Source organism: Erpetoichthys calabaricus, chromosome 3 (assembly GCF_900747795.2).
Source record: "Erpetoichthys calabaricus chromosome 3, fErpCal1.3, whole genome shotgun sequence".
Taxonomy (NCBI): domain Eukaryota; kingdom Metazoa; phylum Chordata; class Cladistia; order Polypteriformes; family Polypteridae; genus Erpetoichthys; species Erpetoichthys calabaricus.
This window is the reverse complement of record NC_041396.2, coordinates 50,556,532-50,573,194: the sequence shown is the minus strand read 5'-3', so window position 1 is coordinate 50,573,194 and position 16,663 is coordinate 50,556,532. Positions and strand designations below refer to the sequence as shown.

Genomic DNA, 16,663 nt, shown 5'->3' with positions numbered 1-16,663 from the left:
ACAAGACATTCTGGTTACTTTATGTCACACTTCAAGGTTTTTAACCAAAGGCATCTCAAAACCTAACAGCATATGTTAGAGGCTGCAAACCAGCAGGACAATATAAGTGGCAAACAAAAGAGGTACAAAGGCAAAAATGTGTGCATTTATTATGCAATAAAATTTTTTAAACAGTATGTGGGACACAAAATTAATAAATATGTGCAGCAATAAATAATCGATTTCTCCTTAAAACATTAAAAATAAATCATGAAACAATTTATTCAACCAAATAAATATTACACAAACCATTAATTAAATTGAGCAAAAAAAAACTTCAGAAAAGTTAATATACAAGGCTGTAAACTACTGAAGATTATTCTCATCTCACAATTTCTTTATTGTATTATTTCGCAAAAGAATTACATTAATTTGCAAAGATATTTAATGCTGCAGTTGGTGTCATTGGAAACATATGTGGCACAGTCATCAGCTATTTGAGGGAGAGATTAAGCATTTACTGTAAGTAGCATGCAACAAAAGTTACATTTTAATGGGGTTAAAGTGTAAAATGATTGGTAGATGTTTTAACATACTGTATAGGCAGAGTAGTATCACAGAACTAGCATTCCTGTCTCTCAGCACCAGGAATTGCATGAGGTTTGCGTATTCTCCCGTGTATCTGTGGATTGATTAATATCAGTGAGTATGCTTAACTGAATATGATGTATTGCTTGCTTTAACAGTGGATACTATAACTTAATTACCAAAATATTTTTACTACTTCATGTGCTGTGAAACAAGTAACATTCATCCCTTTTACCATTCCCAAATCAAACTCCTAAAGATTCAAACTATGAACACTGGATAACAGTTGTTTCAAAATATTTACAGCAAATAACTGAATTAACTTTTAACTTAACTGATACTTTACTTATAGGCTTTTTTAACTATTGCAAGCAGTACACTCTTTTCTGATTGGTAGTGTGATTGATCTCTGAAATAGACCGATGTACCTTCCATCACCTATTCTTCTTGCCTTACACTCAGTGCTGCAGCGACCCTAAGCTGTGTGGATTCAATTTAGTTTCAGCACATGTAAGATTAAACGTACAGTATATGCCTATAACATCTGTTCACTTCTTGATTCCATGCTGAATGCATATTTGTCCTTTTCCTTCATAGCTGACTACCGAAGCACTCGTGTGCATGACACTGACCACTGAAGGCAATATATTTGCAATTAAAGGAAATATTTTCTTTGCAAAATAATGCAATAATTTTGTGAAAAATCACAATATATTTTTTTAGTGGTGGGAATGAGATTCCATACTAACCTGTGTAACAAAAAAACAAAACAAAAACTAATAACAATTCACCTCCTTTCTCCATCCCCAGCTTGAACAGAGGTGTGAGTACTGGCACTGCACCACCAGATCATAGTGTTTCAAAATATCTAAAGCAAATAACTACATTGAAACTAAACAGATACTTTATATATAGTACTTGCTTTGCTCGCTATTGATGCATGGTGGAATTTTTGGTTAAATGAAAAAAAGATGACCCTTTTTACAATATTTCACACAGGGAGGACATGACGTGAACGCACATTTCCTTACTGCAAGACAGCCTCGCTACCATTGCACCACACTTCTGCTAACACACAACTGAACCACTACTGTTCTTAGCGGAGCACATGTACATAATGGATTTTTTTTTTATGCATTCACGTTAAGTTGGTTGTATTGACATTAGAGTGTCATTGTTATATTCTCCTAATGAAGAAGAAAAAAATGATACATATATCTACTGTATATATATAATTTGACACCCATGAAAACACGCAGGAAGGAGCCATATATGGATTCTCTAAGCCGCCACCAGAGCGGGCAAGACACCTATGAAAGCATGCAAGAAGGAGCCACGGCCACCAACTCTAAGACCATTGGATACGACGAAAACTCGCAGAGCCATGCCCACCAACTCGGATGAGATGCCTCGGAAAACACAGCATCATTTCTGTTTGTCTGTGCTACAGTCCGCATGCAACTCTGAGCCACATTGACTTTTCGGTTACGACGCACGGCCGCGTGCAACATCACAAACTGTTTTACACGCTACATACAGCAATTTGCATCCGCGACAAACATGCGTCTTCTTAGATGGTCCTGCAGGAACACGGAAAACGTTTTCCGCCCACCAAAGCAGGACCATGTAAGAAGAAGCATGTTTGTCGCGGATGTGAATTGCTGAATGCAGCGTCTAAAACAGTTTGCGAGGGGTATCCCATGGGATCCTAAAAACAATCATTTAAAACTGAGGTTAAAACACAATGAAGGAAGCAGTCTTTAAAAACCAATAAGCACTGTGCCTCTGTTTCATTAGCGTCTCACCTGCTTCACCGATGCAGGCCCTGCAACAATCGAGACGCTCTCTCAGCAGCTGACCTTCTCTGTGCCTAACTCCACTATAGGCTGTAACAAAATTATGAAAGTACGGGCGCATTTTTTTACACAAGCTGTGTGTGTGGGTGGGTGTTAGTTAGTTACTCGAAGGATTTCAAGATGTAATATGCACAAGCGGTAACACTGCAAAAGCAGCCCAAACCAGAAAAGACAGCTGGCAAAAAGTGGCCGACAAATTAAACGCGTGTGCATTGTACTTACTGAAAACAGCGTTATGGATTTTGCAAATGTTCATTTTTTTCCCTCGGTATGCAGCGTGTAAAACAGTTTGTTTGTCGCGGATAATTTGCCTTTTACTATTACACGAAGACAATTTCCTTTTAATACTTCGTTACATTGATATAGCGGTGTTCTCAGTATTCAAAGCGCTATCCACACAGGGAGGAACCGGGAAGCGAAACCACAATATTCCACACTCTCCTTACTGCAAAGCAGCAGCACTACTACAGCGCCACAAGGCAGTTAAAGAATACACCGGGCTCGATTTTCTTATCACTTCTGTTTACAGAACAGGCATGTTTGTCACGGATGTGAATTGCTGAATGCAGCGTCTAAAACAGTTTGCAACGGGTATCCCATGGGATCCTTAAAACAATCCTTTAAAACTGAGGTTAAAACACAATGAAGGAAGCAGTCTTTAAAAACCAATAAGCCCTGTGCCTCTGTTTCATTAGCGTCTCTCCTGCTTCACCGATGCAGGTCCTGCAATAGTCGAGACACTCTCACAGCAGCTGACCTTCTCTGTGCCTGACTCCACTATAGGCTGCAACAAAATTATGGATGTACAGGCGCATTTTTTCACACAAGCTGTGTGTGTGTGTGGGTGGGTGTTAGTTATTCGAAAGATTTCAAGATGTAATATGCACAAGCGGTAACACTGCAAAAACAGCCCAAACCAGAAAAGACGGCTGGCAAACAGTGGCCGACAAATTAAATGCGTGTGCATTGTACTTACTGAAAGCAGCGTTACGGATTTTGCAAATGTTCATTTTTTTCCCTCGGTATGCTGCGTGTAAAACAGTTTGTCGCGGATAATTTGCCTTTTACTATTACACGAAGACAATTTCCTGTTAATAATTCGTTACATTGATATAGTGGTGTTCTCAGTATTCAAAGCGCTATCCACACAGGGAGGAACTGGGAAGCGAAACCACAATCTTATACAGTCTCCTTACTGCAAAGCAGCAGCACTACTAAAGCGCCACAAGGCAGTTATAGAATACACCGGGCTAGATTTTCTTATCACTTCTGTTTACAGAGATCAGGTCGTAGATCTCATTGTTACAATATTACTTTTCTTGGTGGCTTATTACATTATACGGATGTTTCACAAGTTCATTTTTTCCCCCTGTGCTTAAAAGACATTAACAAAGTGTTTCTCAACTGTGACTCCGGAACATCTCAGTACGCAAGCTATATTAAGCGTCAACAACGAAGACTCGCTACACCTTAATCTACAAGTACTGACGCTTATCCCTACCGACAAAGTAACTTTCACCAGCGTGGCCTTCTTCGTCACAGACGATCCCGCTTTCAGTCACGGACAATTATATGTTGCTCTCTCCAGAGGTCTGTCTTTTCATTCACTCACAGTGGTATCCACAAACCCACCCCATTTGGACAACTGTGTCGTTCAGGAAGTGTTCACCCATCAATACATAATTATGCGGCGTATGCTACGCCGCGGGTTGGCTAGTATATATATAATATATTCGGTTTTGAAGAAAAATGAGCGTTGCGTGAAAACACTGCACAATTTAGCTAATCTTTTATATATATATATATATATATATATATATATATATATATATATTGTGGTGGATGGCCGGCTAAAGATTCCGGCCCTCACCCCCAGGCCGCCAGGTGGAGCTCTCCCGACAGCATGGACGTTCCCGAATTCCAACAGGGCCTCATGGACTTTGTAGTTTATATGCACAGCCCTGCTGGATATCATGGGGGCCACCAGGAGTCGCTGTAGGGAGGCTGTCAGACTCTTACGTGGCCTATAACCCAGAGGCGCGTCATGGTCACATGACAGGAAGAAACAACGTGCCTCCGGGGTAAAGAAGAGTATTTTTATGACCCAGAAGTGTTCCTAGTCACGTGGCAAAACACTTCTGGGTCAAGGACTATAAAAGGACTATGGGAAATCACAGACGTCGAGCTGAGCTGGGTGGAAGGGTGGCAACACGTCTGGGAGAGGAGGATTGTGATTATTGAGTGTTGTTTATTGATTTATTGGAGTATTATGGAGTGGAGGGTGCTTTGTGCACAATTATTATTATAATAAACCATTATTTGGACTTTTATCTGGTGTCTGACGTCTGGTCTGAGAGTTCAAGGGGTCACGGAGACCTTAATCTTTCACAATATATATAATAGTAGATTTTGTTACTGGATTGCACACTCTTTGCACACTCTTTTCTGATTGATTGTGCAATTGAGCCCTGAAAAGGAACGGTGTACCGTCCACCACGTTTGTTTCTTCTCTTACACTCAGTGCTGCTGCAATAAACTTTAGCCTCACATGTACTGTATATGTCTATAATGTGTGCTCAGTTCTTTTTAATGATTGCATGATACAGTACATGCATGCTTGACCTCTTCCTCACTAGCTTTCAACAGATGACAGAAGCACAATGTTATTGACCACAGCAGGCAGTATCATTGAGAAATAATGCAACACCTACAAAATAGTGCAATTCTTTTGCAAAATAAGGCAACTTTCTTTTTTTTTTTTATAAGTGGCAAGATTAAATTTCCATAGTAACCAGCACATTAGCCCTGAACAACAAACCTTTGCAGCTCTCTGACTTTAACACCTTCCCTTCAGAAAGTACCCCTTCTGGGTTGTTCCTTGCTGGTCCTTTCACTATCAGTCCTCTCCCAAAACCAAATCAAATGCCCACCTTTAAAAAAGTTGCCTGGCGTATCAGGTGATCCACACTCAAAAAATCATTTGTTGGACAAACTTAAATATGTGTGTTGATCAAGCAGCTCAAAATCAGTTCAAATTAGTTACTCAAACCAAAGTGCAAGAAATTAAGTGAACATATTTGAGTAACTGACAACTGTGAATATATTGTAAAATAGTTTTGTTAAACCAAATTACTGAATGTTAACTACATTTAAATACATTGATTGCCACTCTTGCATTGCATGACAATTTCTTACAAGTTAAATAAAAACAAAAAGCAAAACTTTGTTTAGAGATTTTTTTTTAATTTAAAATTTAACTAGCAAGACTTCCTTCGCAACCAAATTGTAAATGATATTTCCAAGTAGCCAGTTATACCAAAGTAATTAATATATTTCATGGTGTGAGGTGTGCACTTGGTTTTCCAGATAATTAAATGTGCCCAAAGCCACCTTCAATACCACACAAACCAGTGGCCTAGCTAGCTTGCTGAAGGCCCCTGTGCAGTGCCCTGAGGTGGGCCCCTCCTGTCTTGCGTAACTGTTAGTAATTTATTCTCAACTAGATCCTAGGGGCCAGCTGGGCAGTGGTGTCACGCTGGTGACAAAGAAACCAGCTCCCTAAATAAAATTTGTAATAACTTTTTAAATCGCTTTATTACAGCCACTGTGAGTTGGTAAAAATAAAATAAATTGTGAGAATGGGATGTGGGAGGTGTGGGTAGTAGTAGTTGTACAAAAAATATACGTAAAATGTGGACCCGCATACTTTTCCAAGACAACTTTGTGAAAGAAGATGATTAAAATGTAATGTAAGCTATAAAGTAGAAACTCTTCTGTGCTATAAAATGAAACAATTTCAATTTGTAACAAATTAAAACAACAACACCAGCTAACAGGATACTACTACACAATCGACTTGTTTTACACAAGTTCTGAGAAAATGGACATCAAAAAGTGCACGCTCACAAATCCTCACAGTTGTGACACTAATGCACATAAGCCATACTAAGGTACACAATAAAACGGATTACAGATATGTTAAACTGTTGAAACCTACAAAAATGGAACTTACTGACAAGTCACAAATCATATTACAGTACAGTACTTAAACTTCTTCTTCTTTTGGCTGCTCCCGTCAGGGGTTGCCACAGCGGGTAACCTTAAAATACTCGCTTGTGTGCCTTCTGTTGCGCAAAAGAATCAACAATATTTGACACGTCAAGTTGTCTGACACGCTCGTTTTCGATTAAATGTACAGCCAAGCCACTAAGTTTGGCTTAATTCGTGGTCAGAACGATCGTTCACACGCAGCAACAGTAGTCAGCAGTAACATGTAAGCCGTGCAAACGTCACTGGAAGTAGACGACAGTGCACTGTGATCCATCAGCAACAGTTCAGCTACTTCGAAAAAAGTCGACTTGGTTGACAGGATCAATGTAAAATATTGTGACGTGTCTTGCCATTGCATGGACTATAGGGAAGGGAAGCAGTGTTGGGGTGGAGTCTTGAGGGAACCCTGTTTGTAAGGGCTTGGGGCACCTCCCTAGAGAGAGATGAGTGACAGGGATATGGGTTAATTAATGGGGCGTGATAAAAAGGTGTGTGTGGCCAGAAGTTGGGGTTGGAGGCGGAAAAACAGTATAAGGTGTAAGGAAGGGAAGTAACTGTTTGGAGAGTAAGAGAGGTAGATAGGACGAAGGTGATTAGTCTTTGTTATTTTGGAGGTGTCCCCGTGACCCAGACAACGGGCGGCTGTAGGGCACCGTTTATATCGCGGCTGATTGAATAAAAAGCCAGTCGGCATTTTGGAAGGCTTCCCCGGACAAGCGGCTCCTGAGTGTGTTATTCGACGGGACGTCACAATATGCACGAAATGGCAACAACTGAGCAGAAACCGCCGGTGAAATGTCGGCGATATAGAGTTCAACAAAAAGATCGGCGGTAGCATACAATTCGTCGTCAGCAATCAAAGTCAGAGTTTTTGGTAACAAGACACTGAACGCTGAAGCCACTCATCGAGAATGTGAAATAACTGTTTTGGTTGAGTTATTAAAAATTAAAAAAAAAAATCTATACGGCCCCGAGTGGGCCCCCCAAGCTCGCAAGCCCTTGTGCTTTGAGCAATCTGCCCAATCCAATGCTACGCCAGTGACACAAACAGCACCATTACGTCCAGTGTTACCCGGGATTTGTTCCTGCCTTGCGCCCTGTGTTGGCAGGGATTGGCTCCAGCAGAACCCCGTGACCCTATGTTATGATATAGCGGGTTGGATAATGGATGGATGGACGATGTGCTGACTGACACAATAATAAAAGTAATTACTTCACCTCACTATTCTAAGCAATTTAAACTCCATATTATTCATTCATTGATTTAAAAGAAAAGTTCTGTTGTGCTAACGTAAGCAACGTGGTGCGGTGGTCTGATCCCTCTCCACCTGCACACATTTGAAATGATATGTTCAAGTTCCCATACATTTAATATGTCTGCGCAAGTTAACGAGACGTTACCTGCCCTCTGAATAATTTTGTCTGTATTGTAAAAGCACTCGCTTAGACTAGAAGTATTACTTTATTTACAAAGCGATGTCAGTAAATAGGCTTTGGTTCGTGATATAACGGATATTTATGTTGATCTCACAATTTAACTTGAACATGCTAACAAATAATGAGATGAAACTATCTGGAACAACATAAATGTGTAAAATGTTTTCAACTTAAAAAACTTATATTCTGAACTATAGGCTATTTACTAAGTAGACGACCTGTAGAGTCGCAGCACAGTGCACTGACTCACAATGAGGAGACCAGGGTTTGTGCAAAACACCTTTACTTTGAAAATGTTTTTCTATTTATTTTCATTTATTTCTGTGCAACCAATTTCAGAACCTTACCTTATATGGATAATTATTACGTGCATGATAATTTAAAATACGTTTAAACGTAAAGGAAAAGCTAATTCTCCTGACTCATTGAATTGTACTGAATTTACTTAAACTGAAATTGACATTGTTTAAAATGCATGTTGCAAAGTTTTAGCGTTATTTATTTATTGTTGAACTGAAACATTTGTTTTAAAGGGTAAAAAGAAATATGAAAACACTACAATGACGCTCATTTTCAGTTGAATTAACTTGAAGTAGCTGCGAAATATCAAATTTTCCTAAAATGAAATATTATAACAATAAAAACGTTAATTTTTTAGCAAAATCATAAGATAACTGCATGGGTAATGGGAAAACACCTTGGAAATAACTTTTGGGAGTGATTCTCTTAATGAAAGCAATGAAATTCATTCATATTGAAATGTTTCACCCAAGAAATTTAAGTCAGATGTGTTAGAAATGGATATGTAAAACCCTTAAAACCGAGTGATTTTGAATGAAGTTAGCTCAGGTTACCTGAGTAATTGTAACATAGCTCAGTGATCGTTTTTTGAGTGCCGTACAGAACTCTTGCTCCCTAGTCACATGTTCCAGTGCATCCTAAATTATCGCCGACTCTCCGCGTGCGCCCGAATCTGTGTTGGGCGCCTTCACACAATCGCGACCAATTAACAAACAGAGAAGAGCGCTGCAAGAAGCCGCTAAAAAACAGACGCGCTCCAGCTTGTCTCGCCAGGCCAACGCCGTCAGGTAAAAAAACACGTAATTGTCTTAGAATACTCAGAAAATAAAACGGGTAGTTGAGGGACTAAATGTTAACCGTGTTAATGTGTCAGTGTTCATTTGCGTTTTTTCTGCAGATACCCAGTTTAACTATGTTTATTGGATATTTTAAGTCCTTTGCACAGTACTGCAATTGAAGGAGACTGCATTAACTCGTGTTTAATTTTCTTTAAAATGTAGTAAAGTAAACGTAGCACACTGTGAGGTTAAAGTAATAATACACTGTTAAATTCCAGGATATTTTGATTACAATTCACACATAAACACCTTTGGCATTCTGGTTAGGCTGTTACCACTAAGTGTACTTATAATTTCATAATTTCATTACTGAGTATACAATAGTACCTTTATCTCCAGGTAAGTACCGTTGCTGCAAACAAAAGAAAAACAATATTTTGTCAATGCATTGCACACATTTTAAAATCATATGGTAATAATAATTAGATGAAAAGTATCCTACTGTAAAAGTAGATGAACTGGAGAGCAGTCCAGAAAACCAGAAGAGAACAATAAAGCTCATTTTGAAAGACAAAGAAAAGTTTTAGATCTTTGGCTTTAATGCAGCCTATAAGACAAAAGAACTTTGAACAGAGTTGCTTATCTGTAAACGCTTATCCGGGCACATCTGCCTTTTGATCACAGGAACTTTATGCCAATCTCCTGATGTTGGCACGTGTTATAACATCTGTACAAAGAGCTGTGGTGTGCCATTAACAGAATTTGAATCTTCAGCACCAATGCTGGCACATTTATTTACAGAACTTAACACAAGTCTGTAATCACTTTAAAATTGCATACTGAGTTGTAAGGAGTGTAACTGCATGTAATTAATCTATTTTCTGAACCTGACTTTTCATTAAATGATTAACCAATCCCAGCAGTGATGAAGGAGTCAACATTAGATGGGGCATCAGTTCATCACTAAGCACATGCATTCCCACATTTAAAAATAATAGAACCACAATAAATAATAATAATACGTTTTATTTATATAGAACCTTTCCCATGCTCCAGGTGCTTCGAGTCCCCAAATAACATAACACACACATCATATTATGTGATATCATCTACTGTTAAATTCTGCTCTGTACTTCTAAAATTTTTATTTTTATACTGTATTGAGAATTTATTCTGTTCTGCATATTGTATTGTATTGACACCCACTGCATGCCCAACCTACCTGGAAAAGGGTCCCTTCTTTGAACTGCCATTCTCAAGGTTTCTTCCATTTTTTTCCTACAAGGTTTTTTTTGGGGAGTTTTTCCTTGTCTTCTTAGAGAGTCAAGGCTGGGGGGCTGTCGAAAGGCAGGGCCTGTTAAAGCCCATTGCGGCACTTCTTGTGTGATTTTGGACTATACAAAAATAAATTGTATATGTGGGATTAGAAGAAGATTGGGTTTGGGATACAAGCAGCAAAGCCACACAGAGAATAAATGGCCATTCAAGCCTAGTCTCTTAAGAGTTCTGAGGCAGAAATTCCAACCACTGCACCACCATATAATCCTAGCCTAAATTATGAGAAAACATCATTTACTTACAGAATGTGTTTAGTGCTTCCACCTTTATATCTAATATGCAAATGCCTGTTAAGATTTTCCATCAAGCTTATGAAACTAATATTATTAGTATTAGTGCACACAATGTTTTATATTTTTTGCATAGATCAACATATTGTAGTAAACCTTAAAGTGTTTCTCAACCTTTCTGGTGTTGTGACCCACTTATTCCCTTGTAGTGTCATTGTGACTCACCAAGGTGGGTGAATTGATTGTGATTTTCTGAGAGTGTGGGGGTCCCCTTTTAAAACCGAACATGAACATCACAGTGAGGGGGGGGGGGGGGGGGGGCAGCCTTAAACCATGGTGAGATACATTAAACATATAAACAATAGCGACTCCCAATCCACTGATGGCAGCCCACAATTACTGGTTGAGAAACACTGTTCTAATCAATGTCTGGTGAACTGCTTGTTTACAATTTTCATGTGTCCAATTAGTGAGCAATCCTAAGCATAAATATTGTTAACCATCATGAGCATCATTGTGAATTTCCCCTTGGGATTAATAAAGTATCTATCTATCTATCTATCGTACTGTACAGAAAGCAAAACTAATTCATGTGTGGACAGACATGGTCCATTTGGACCTGCTATTCAAAATCTTTAATGTAACCCTTTACTGAAATTTATCATTTGCTTGCCTATTCCAGAGTTTAAAAGTAACACAAGGGAGGGAGGGAGGGTTATACCTTCTCCAAAATATCTGTGACAGTTTTTATTCTTTTTAATTTCACAGGACTTTCCTGTCCATTTCTACTAGAACAACCACTTGCTAAGCAGCACATCTAAAGGGAGGACATCAATGTGAATGACAGCTATCCGTTCATATTATTTGATCTCCCTGTATCCTACCCTGACCCCAAAATTGACTGCACATTGTCACACAGTAATTACTCCGCAGTGGGGTTTAAGTCAGGAGGATAATTTGGAGGAAAGTGCACTGGAAAAAGAAATCATGGCTTAGTGACGAGAGAGAGGAGGTGTAGTACTTGTGTGATGAGCCACCCCACCTGTCAGTAGGGCCTAGAGTGGCAAGAGGGGTTTTGTGTTCGGTTTTTCTTTTTACTTTGACTTGTCCTATTGTGCATTTGAAAAAAAAGTAGTAAGACTGCATATGTGAATATTCTAATTTAATCAATTAACTATGCACTTCATTTTAATGAATGAAAATACTGTATAAATTTGTCACATTCTACATTACTATTATTAAAAAAGGAAAATCCTAGAATTTAATATAATTCACTGGTATAGTAATAACTGATTGCCTGCCTGCCAGTGACTGACTAAGATAGACAAGCAGTGTACCTGTTTTTTTATTATAGTATAAATTATTCTATTTGACATATTGGCTGTTGCCACAGGATCTTTTATGACTTAATTCATCCATCCATTTTGTAATCTCTTTTATCAAAATCAGGAGGAGGCTAAGCATTGGGCACAAGGCAGGGACAATTCCTAGACAGAGTGCCAACCCTATGCTGTTTTATGGTTGCATGAATCTTTAAATACAAAATGGGGCTTGGGATGGACAATAGCAACAGGACACTTTTCCAGATCTTTTTAGGGTATCCCCTGTATATAGTCATGGAAAGGTAATCACTGTTATAACCATCTGAATTAAGAGCTGACCTGAGCTAAAGACTCAAAGGCAATGAAACACTGTATTAAGCAATCAATCACACCCATTAGTGAGGGTAATGCCTTTTGCATGTCCATTTTTGATAAAACACATTTAATCCATTATGAATTTAGTTGGGGTGTATGTTCTGCTTCTAGGAAGCTATTAAGTGGTAATATACATATAGCACAATATGTGCATTATTCTGAAGACAGGACTCCTTCATTTCTGTCCATATTTAGACATGGTGTTCTCCACAATTCAGTGCTGGACAAATTGTCTTCTCCCTATGTATTACCTTTAGAGAAACACTCTTCCTGAATTAACTTTGGTTGTTATGCTGTTGACATTCAGGTAACATTTCAACTTTTCAAATGTATCCTTAATTAACTAATTCATTGATGTAAAATAAAGGATGAGTGATAATAATTTTTTGTTAAAAATTCAGAAAAGCTGCCAACTCTGTAAATACTAAAGCAATATTAAATACAGTATTCATCTTAAAGAAATACTTTAGCCAAATCCCTTGAAAATTAACGTGTTATTTGGCACAGAATTAAGATTCAGTTGTCACATTTCTGCACTTTCATAAACCTACTCTCTCTCCAGATCAGAAATATTGCAAGTTCTTAAGCTGTAGGATCTTGAAAAACTACTAATGTATTTATGCATCTCTGACAGAGCTGACTACTCCAATGGTTCAGATCAGAGATCACTCAATTACTACACCTAAATCACATTAAAATATGAAAAAATATATCATAACTAGAGCTAAGAACTTTAAGATCGTCACTTCAGTTCTACCACATGACTTAAGCTATGCAGCCCTCAATAAAACTCTAAGAATAAATAAAACTAGTATAGGGGGAGCTGTAGTGGCACTTGGTCTAATTTGGAATGGATTTTTTGTCACATATGATGGCCAAATTTTTAGATGTCTGTTATTCTATGAAAGTGTTGTTCATCTGTGCTGTGATGCTTAACAGGATAGTAGAATTTGATATTCAACTTAACTTTGAATGTTGAACTTAAAACCTACATTTTTGTATATAATGTATGATTTTTCTCTGTTTAAATTTATTTTATGTTTGTTGAATTTTATTTCTTCATACTTGGAGAAGTATATTTGTAATTACTGTATGGCATCCTAGACTTATTAAGTGGGGATTTGCATGAAAAAGAATAAATTGTTTTCTATTAACATGCAGCTATGTTTCCCAGCAGATATTATTGATCTAATTCTAATGACTTAATACTTAAAAAAGTAAAAGTACTTAAAGGTAGAATAAATCACAAAATATTTGATCAAAACTGACTATATATGAGTTAAAGGTATACTAATAGCTCTAAAATTTTTCTTTAAACTTTTTAAAAATTATACACCACAATACAGAAAAACATAAAGGGTCCAAACATAAACTGCATAAATGTGTATAACTTTTATTTTTTTATTTAGGACGACATCTGAGAGAGATTATGCAAATTATGACAGCATATTAGGATTTGGATTGCCATGAAAATGAGAATTTTTTCATACATTATAATTATTGTAGTTATTACTAATTAATTAGCAAATCTGAATTGTCTTTCATTATTTGAATACTATGTGCTGCTTATTTATCATCTTAGGTTTTTTCACTTTCATCATTTTTAAGGAAACCATTTAGTGAGTTGTCATGTTGTAACAGGTATTTTACAATATAGAATTATTTATCAAAGTAACATGATTAAATAATGAACAGACAAGATCTGTTGACATTGAAAATAATTTTGACCCAAAAAGTTTCCACAATCACCAGTGATATTTATCAAATACATTGTATGACAATTTAGATAAAAAAAAATAATATTTCAAATCTGTTGTGCCAAAAAGGTGTTCTTTCTGGACCAGAGAACTGTAATAAACACTACAAAGCATGAATAGAAGTTGGGTAATGAATTACATTCAGAAAGAGCATTTGTTGGAGCCTATCCGAATAGAAAAGGATGCAAATCAAGAAACAGTCCTGGATTGGGTTACATAAATCCATCACACAATTCAGTTACAAACACATTCACATTCACACCCCATTCATGCTCTCAACTGGGAACTGCCAATTAACTTAGACAGCAGTTCTTTGAGGTTGTGAGAGGAAAATCAACATAGACAAAAAAAATGACTGGGTGCAGAATTCACAACAATTCTCTATGAACATTATTATTAAATTGCAAACAAGTACATATTCATCTATCCAATTAAGCTAAAAGTCATTTAAAAATTCCTTTTCTTTTTTTCCCCCCACCGTCAAACCTTATAGAACTATAGTGTCTATACTCTACAGCTTACATTGTGAGCTGTGCATCTCAGGATGCAGCCCTCATTAAAAATTTAAGAATAAATAAAATTAGTATTAGAGGAGTTATAGGATTTCTAAACTCTAGGTTAATATATCTACTAATATTGAAGAACTTCCATTGGTCTCTGCATTTGAAACAATTCTGTCACACCCTTGTTTGAGCTTTGTTTTAATTGTTTTTTTCATTACTAAATGTTTTCCCATTTTCTTTCTATTTTGTGTGACTGTGTTGGCACTTGGTCTACTTTGGAATGGATTTGTTACTTGTTATGTGCAGAATTTACTACAATTCTCTATGAACACAATGTTATAGTGCAAGTAAGTATACAGTATATCCATTTATCTATTAATATAATGCAAAGCAAATGCATATGCTGGTGGCACTAGGTGCAAGTAATAAACCAAGCCTGTGTAGACCACCATCAAAACAAGTGTATGTTATTTTTAAATTGTTTTACATTACACATTAAACAACACAATATACAAATGTTCTGTATCAAATAATGTTAACTTTACATCAATAAATATATATCATATGTTCACATACATATATATACTGTACATATATATGACTGTCCAAATTCTTATTTTCCAGCTGACCTAATTTTTCATTTTAGGTGCGAGAAATATTTTCAGCAACTTTTTAAAACCATATTTAGAATAAGAAAAAGTAAAATCCCATTGTCAGCTTTGTTTCTTGTGTAAATGATTATCCTAATAAACAACAAAGTTAAGGACTGTAAATTAACCCAGTATATTGAAGCCAGTATACCAAATCAAAACTGAAATGCAACCATTTTGAACAAAACACTGCAGGATATTTAAAAGACTTTGATTTGTGAAGAACATTATACAAAAATAAACTGAATTGAATACTAAATCAACTGTTTGTAAAGGAAAAGTATTCAAGCACATGATTTCTGTTTTGGCTGTATGGCATTCTGCACAGTATGCACTTCACCTACTAATAAAAGGTTTTTGTGACCAGGAGGTCAGACTCAGACTCTGGTCCTGAATGGCCACAGTGGTTGTAGGTACTCTCTTAATTTGATTGTTAAGTGTGAAAGTGGATGCCCTCAATTCTCTGTGCTCTCCTCAAACAATCCAGCATGATGGGTAATTATTTATGCATTTAGATTTGTAAAACCATACTCAGTTTGAAATGTTGAGTGTAGTCACAAACTTGAACTCATAATACCAAGGTCATGGGATTGTCAGTTAGAAGAAGCAACTAGGGTGACAGCTGCTTTACTCTTTCACAAAATGTTGGACAGAATAAGCCAGGTGTAGAACATTTTGTTGGTAGAATATAAACAATTATCTTCACAGAAATTGTATTAACTTTTGGTTTTGCTTTGCAGAGAATACAAATTTATTGTCTATTAGTAAAAACCTTTAAATAATGCATAGCAAAAGACATGATAATAATGTACATCTAAATTTTCCCTGTATGAGTGAGAATGCCTGGCAGTACACTCAATTCAGATTTGAATGATTCTTTGCAACTGCTGTTGATTGTCAAGGTAATGCCATGACCGTCTACAGAAATAATTATATGCAAAACTAGAACTAATGTTCTGAAGAACTGGGACTAACTGCAGTGTTATATAAAAGACTCAGAACAAACTGATTAAAAAATAAAAAAACCCGAGGCCACTGTGTCCCTCCAGGACCAGAATATAATTCACTAAAATATCAAAACTATACAGGGCCCTGCACTAACAAGGTAAGCATTGGTATTGATACTGCATGAATCTTTGGTGAGATAACCAACAAAAACTGTTAGTTTACATGGTTGCATCCTAACAGATAAAGGCAAAAAAAGCATCAAACAGCTGCAGGGCAGGAAAACATGAAATAAAGAAAAACTTCAAAGAAAATATAATGAAGTGTCTAGCTAAAGTGAACTGTTGATGGTGCCTCTCAACTAGTCAATGGAATACAGATTTTTTAAAAATTTGGGTACATTTCACTAAGCCTTTTGCAACATTTATACTTCCCAACAATTAGATTCTATGTACATGATAGTGAATTGCTTCATTATTCTTTTCAAGCTTACTTCTAACTCAAAAACATGATCAAGCATCACTTTACAGATAAGCATGTGTATGTATTATAAA

The 16,663-nt window shown here is 36.8% G+C and overlaps 2 protein-coding genes across 2 annotated transcripts in view; one reads left to right on the top strand and one right to left on the bottom strand.

Moving 5' to 3' along the window:
• The window catches only part of LOC114649284 (meprin A subunit alpha-like), a 46,267-nt gene extending 36,636 nt beyond the window's left edge, over window positions 1-9,631 (bottom strand). The window contains exons 1-2 of the mRNA XM_051925638.1: window positions 9,492-9,631; window positions 9,377-9,401 (exon numbers count right to left, since the gene is read on the bottom strand). Coding sequence (XP_051781598.1) covers window positions 9,377-9,401; window positions 9,492-9,551 — 85 coding nt within the window. The 5' untranslated portion in view covers window positions 9,552-9,631. The remainder of the gene's footprint in view (window positions 1-9,376; window positions 9,402-9,491) is intronic.
• LOC114648027 (adhesion G protein-coupled receptor F5-like) overlaps window positions 1-16,663 on the top strand; it is a 395,766-nt gene that overhangs the window by 375,510 nt on the left and 3,593 nt on the right. The gene's annotated exons all lie outside the window — the stretch shown is intronic.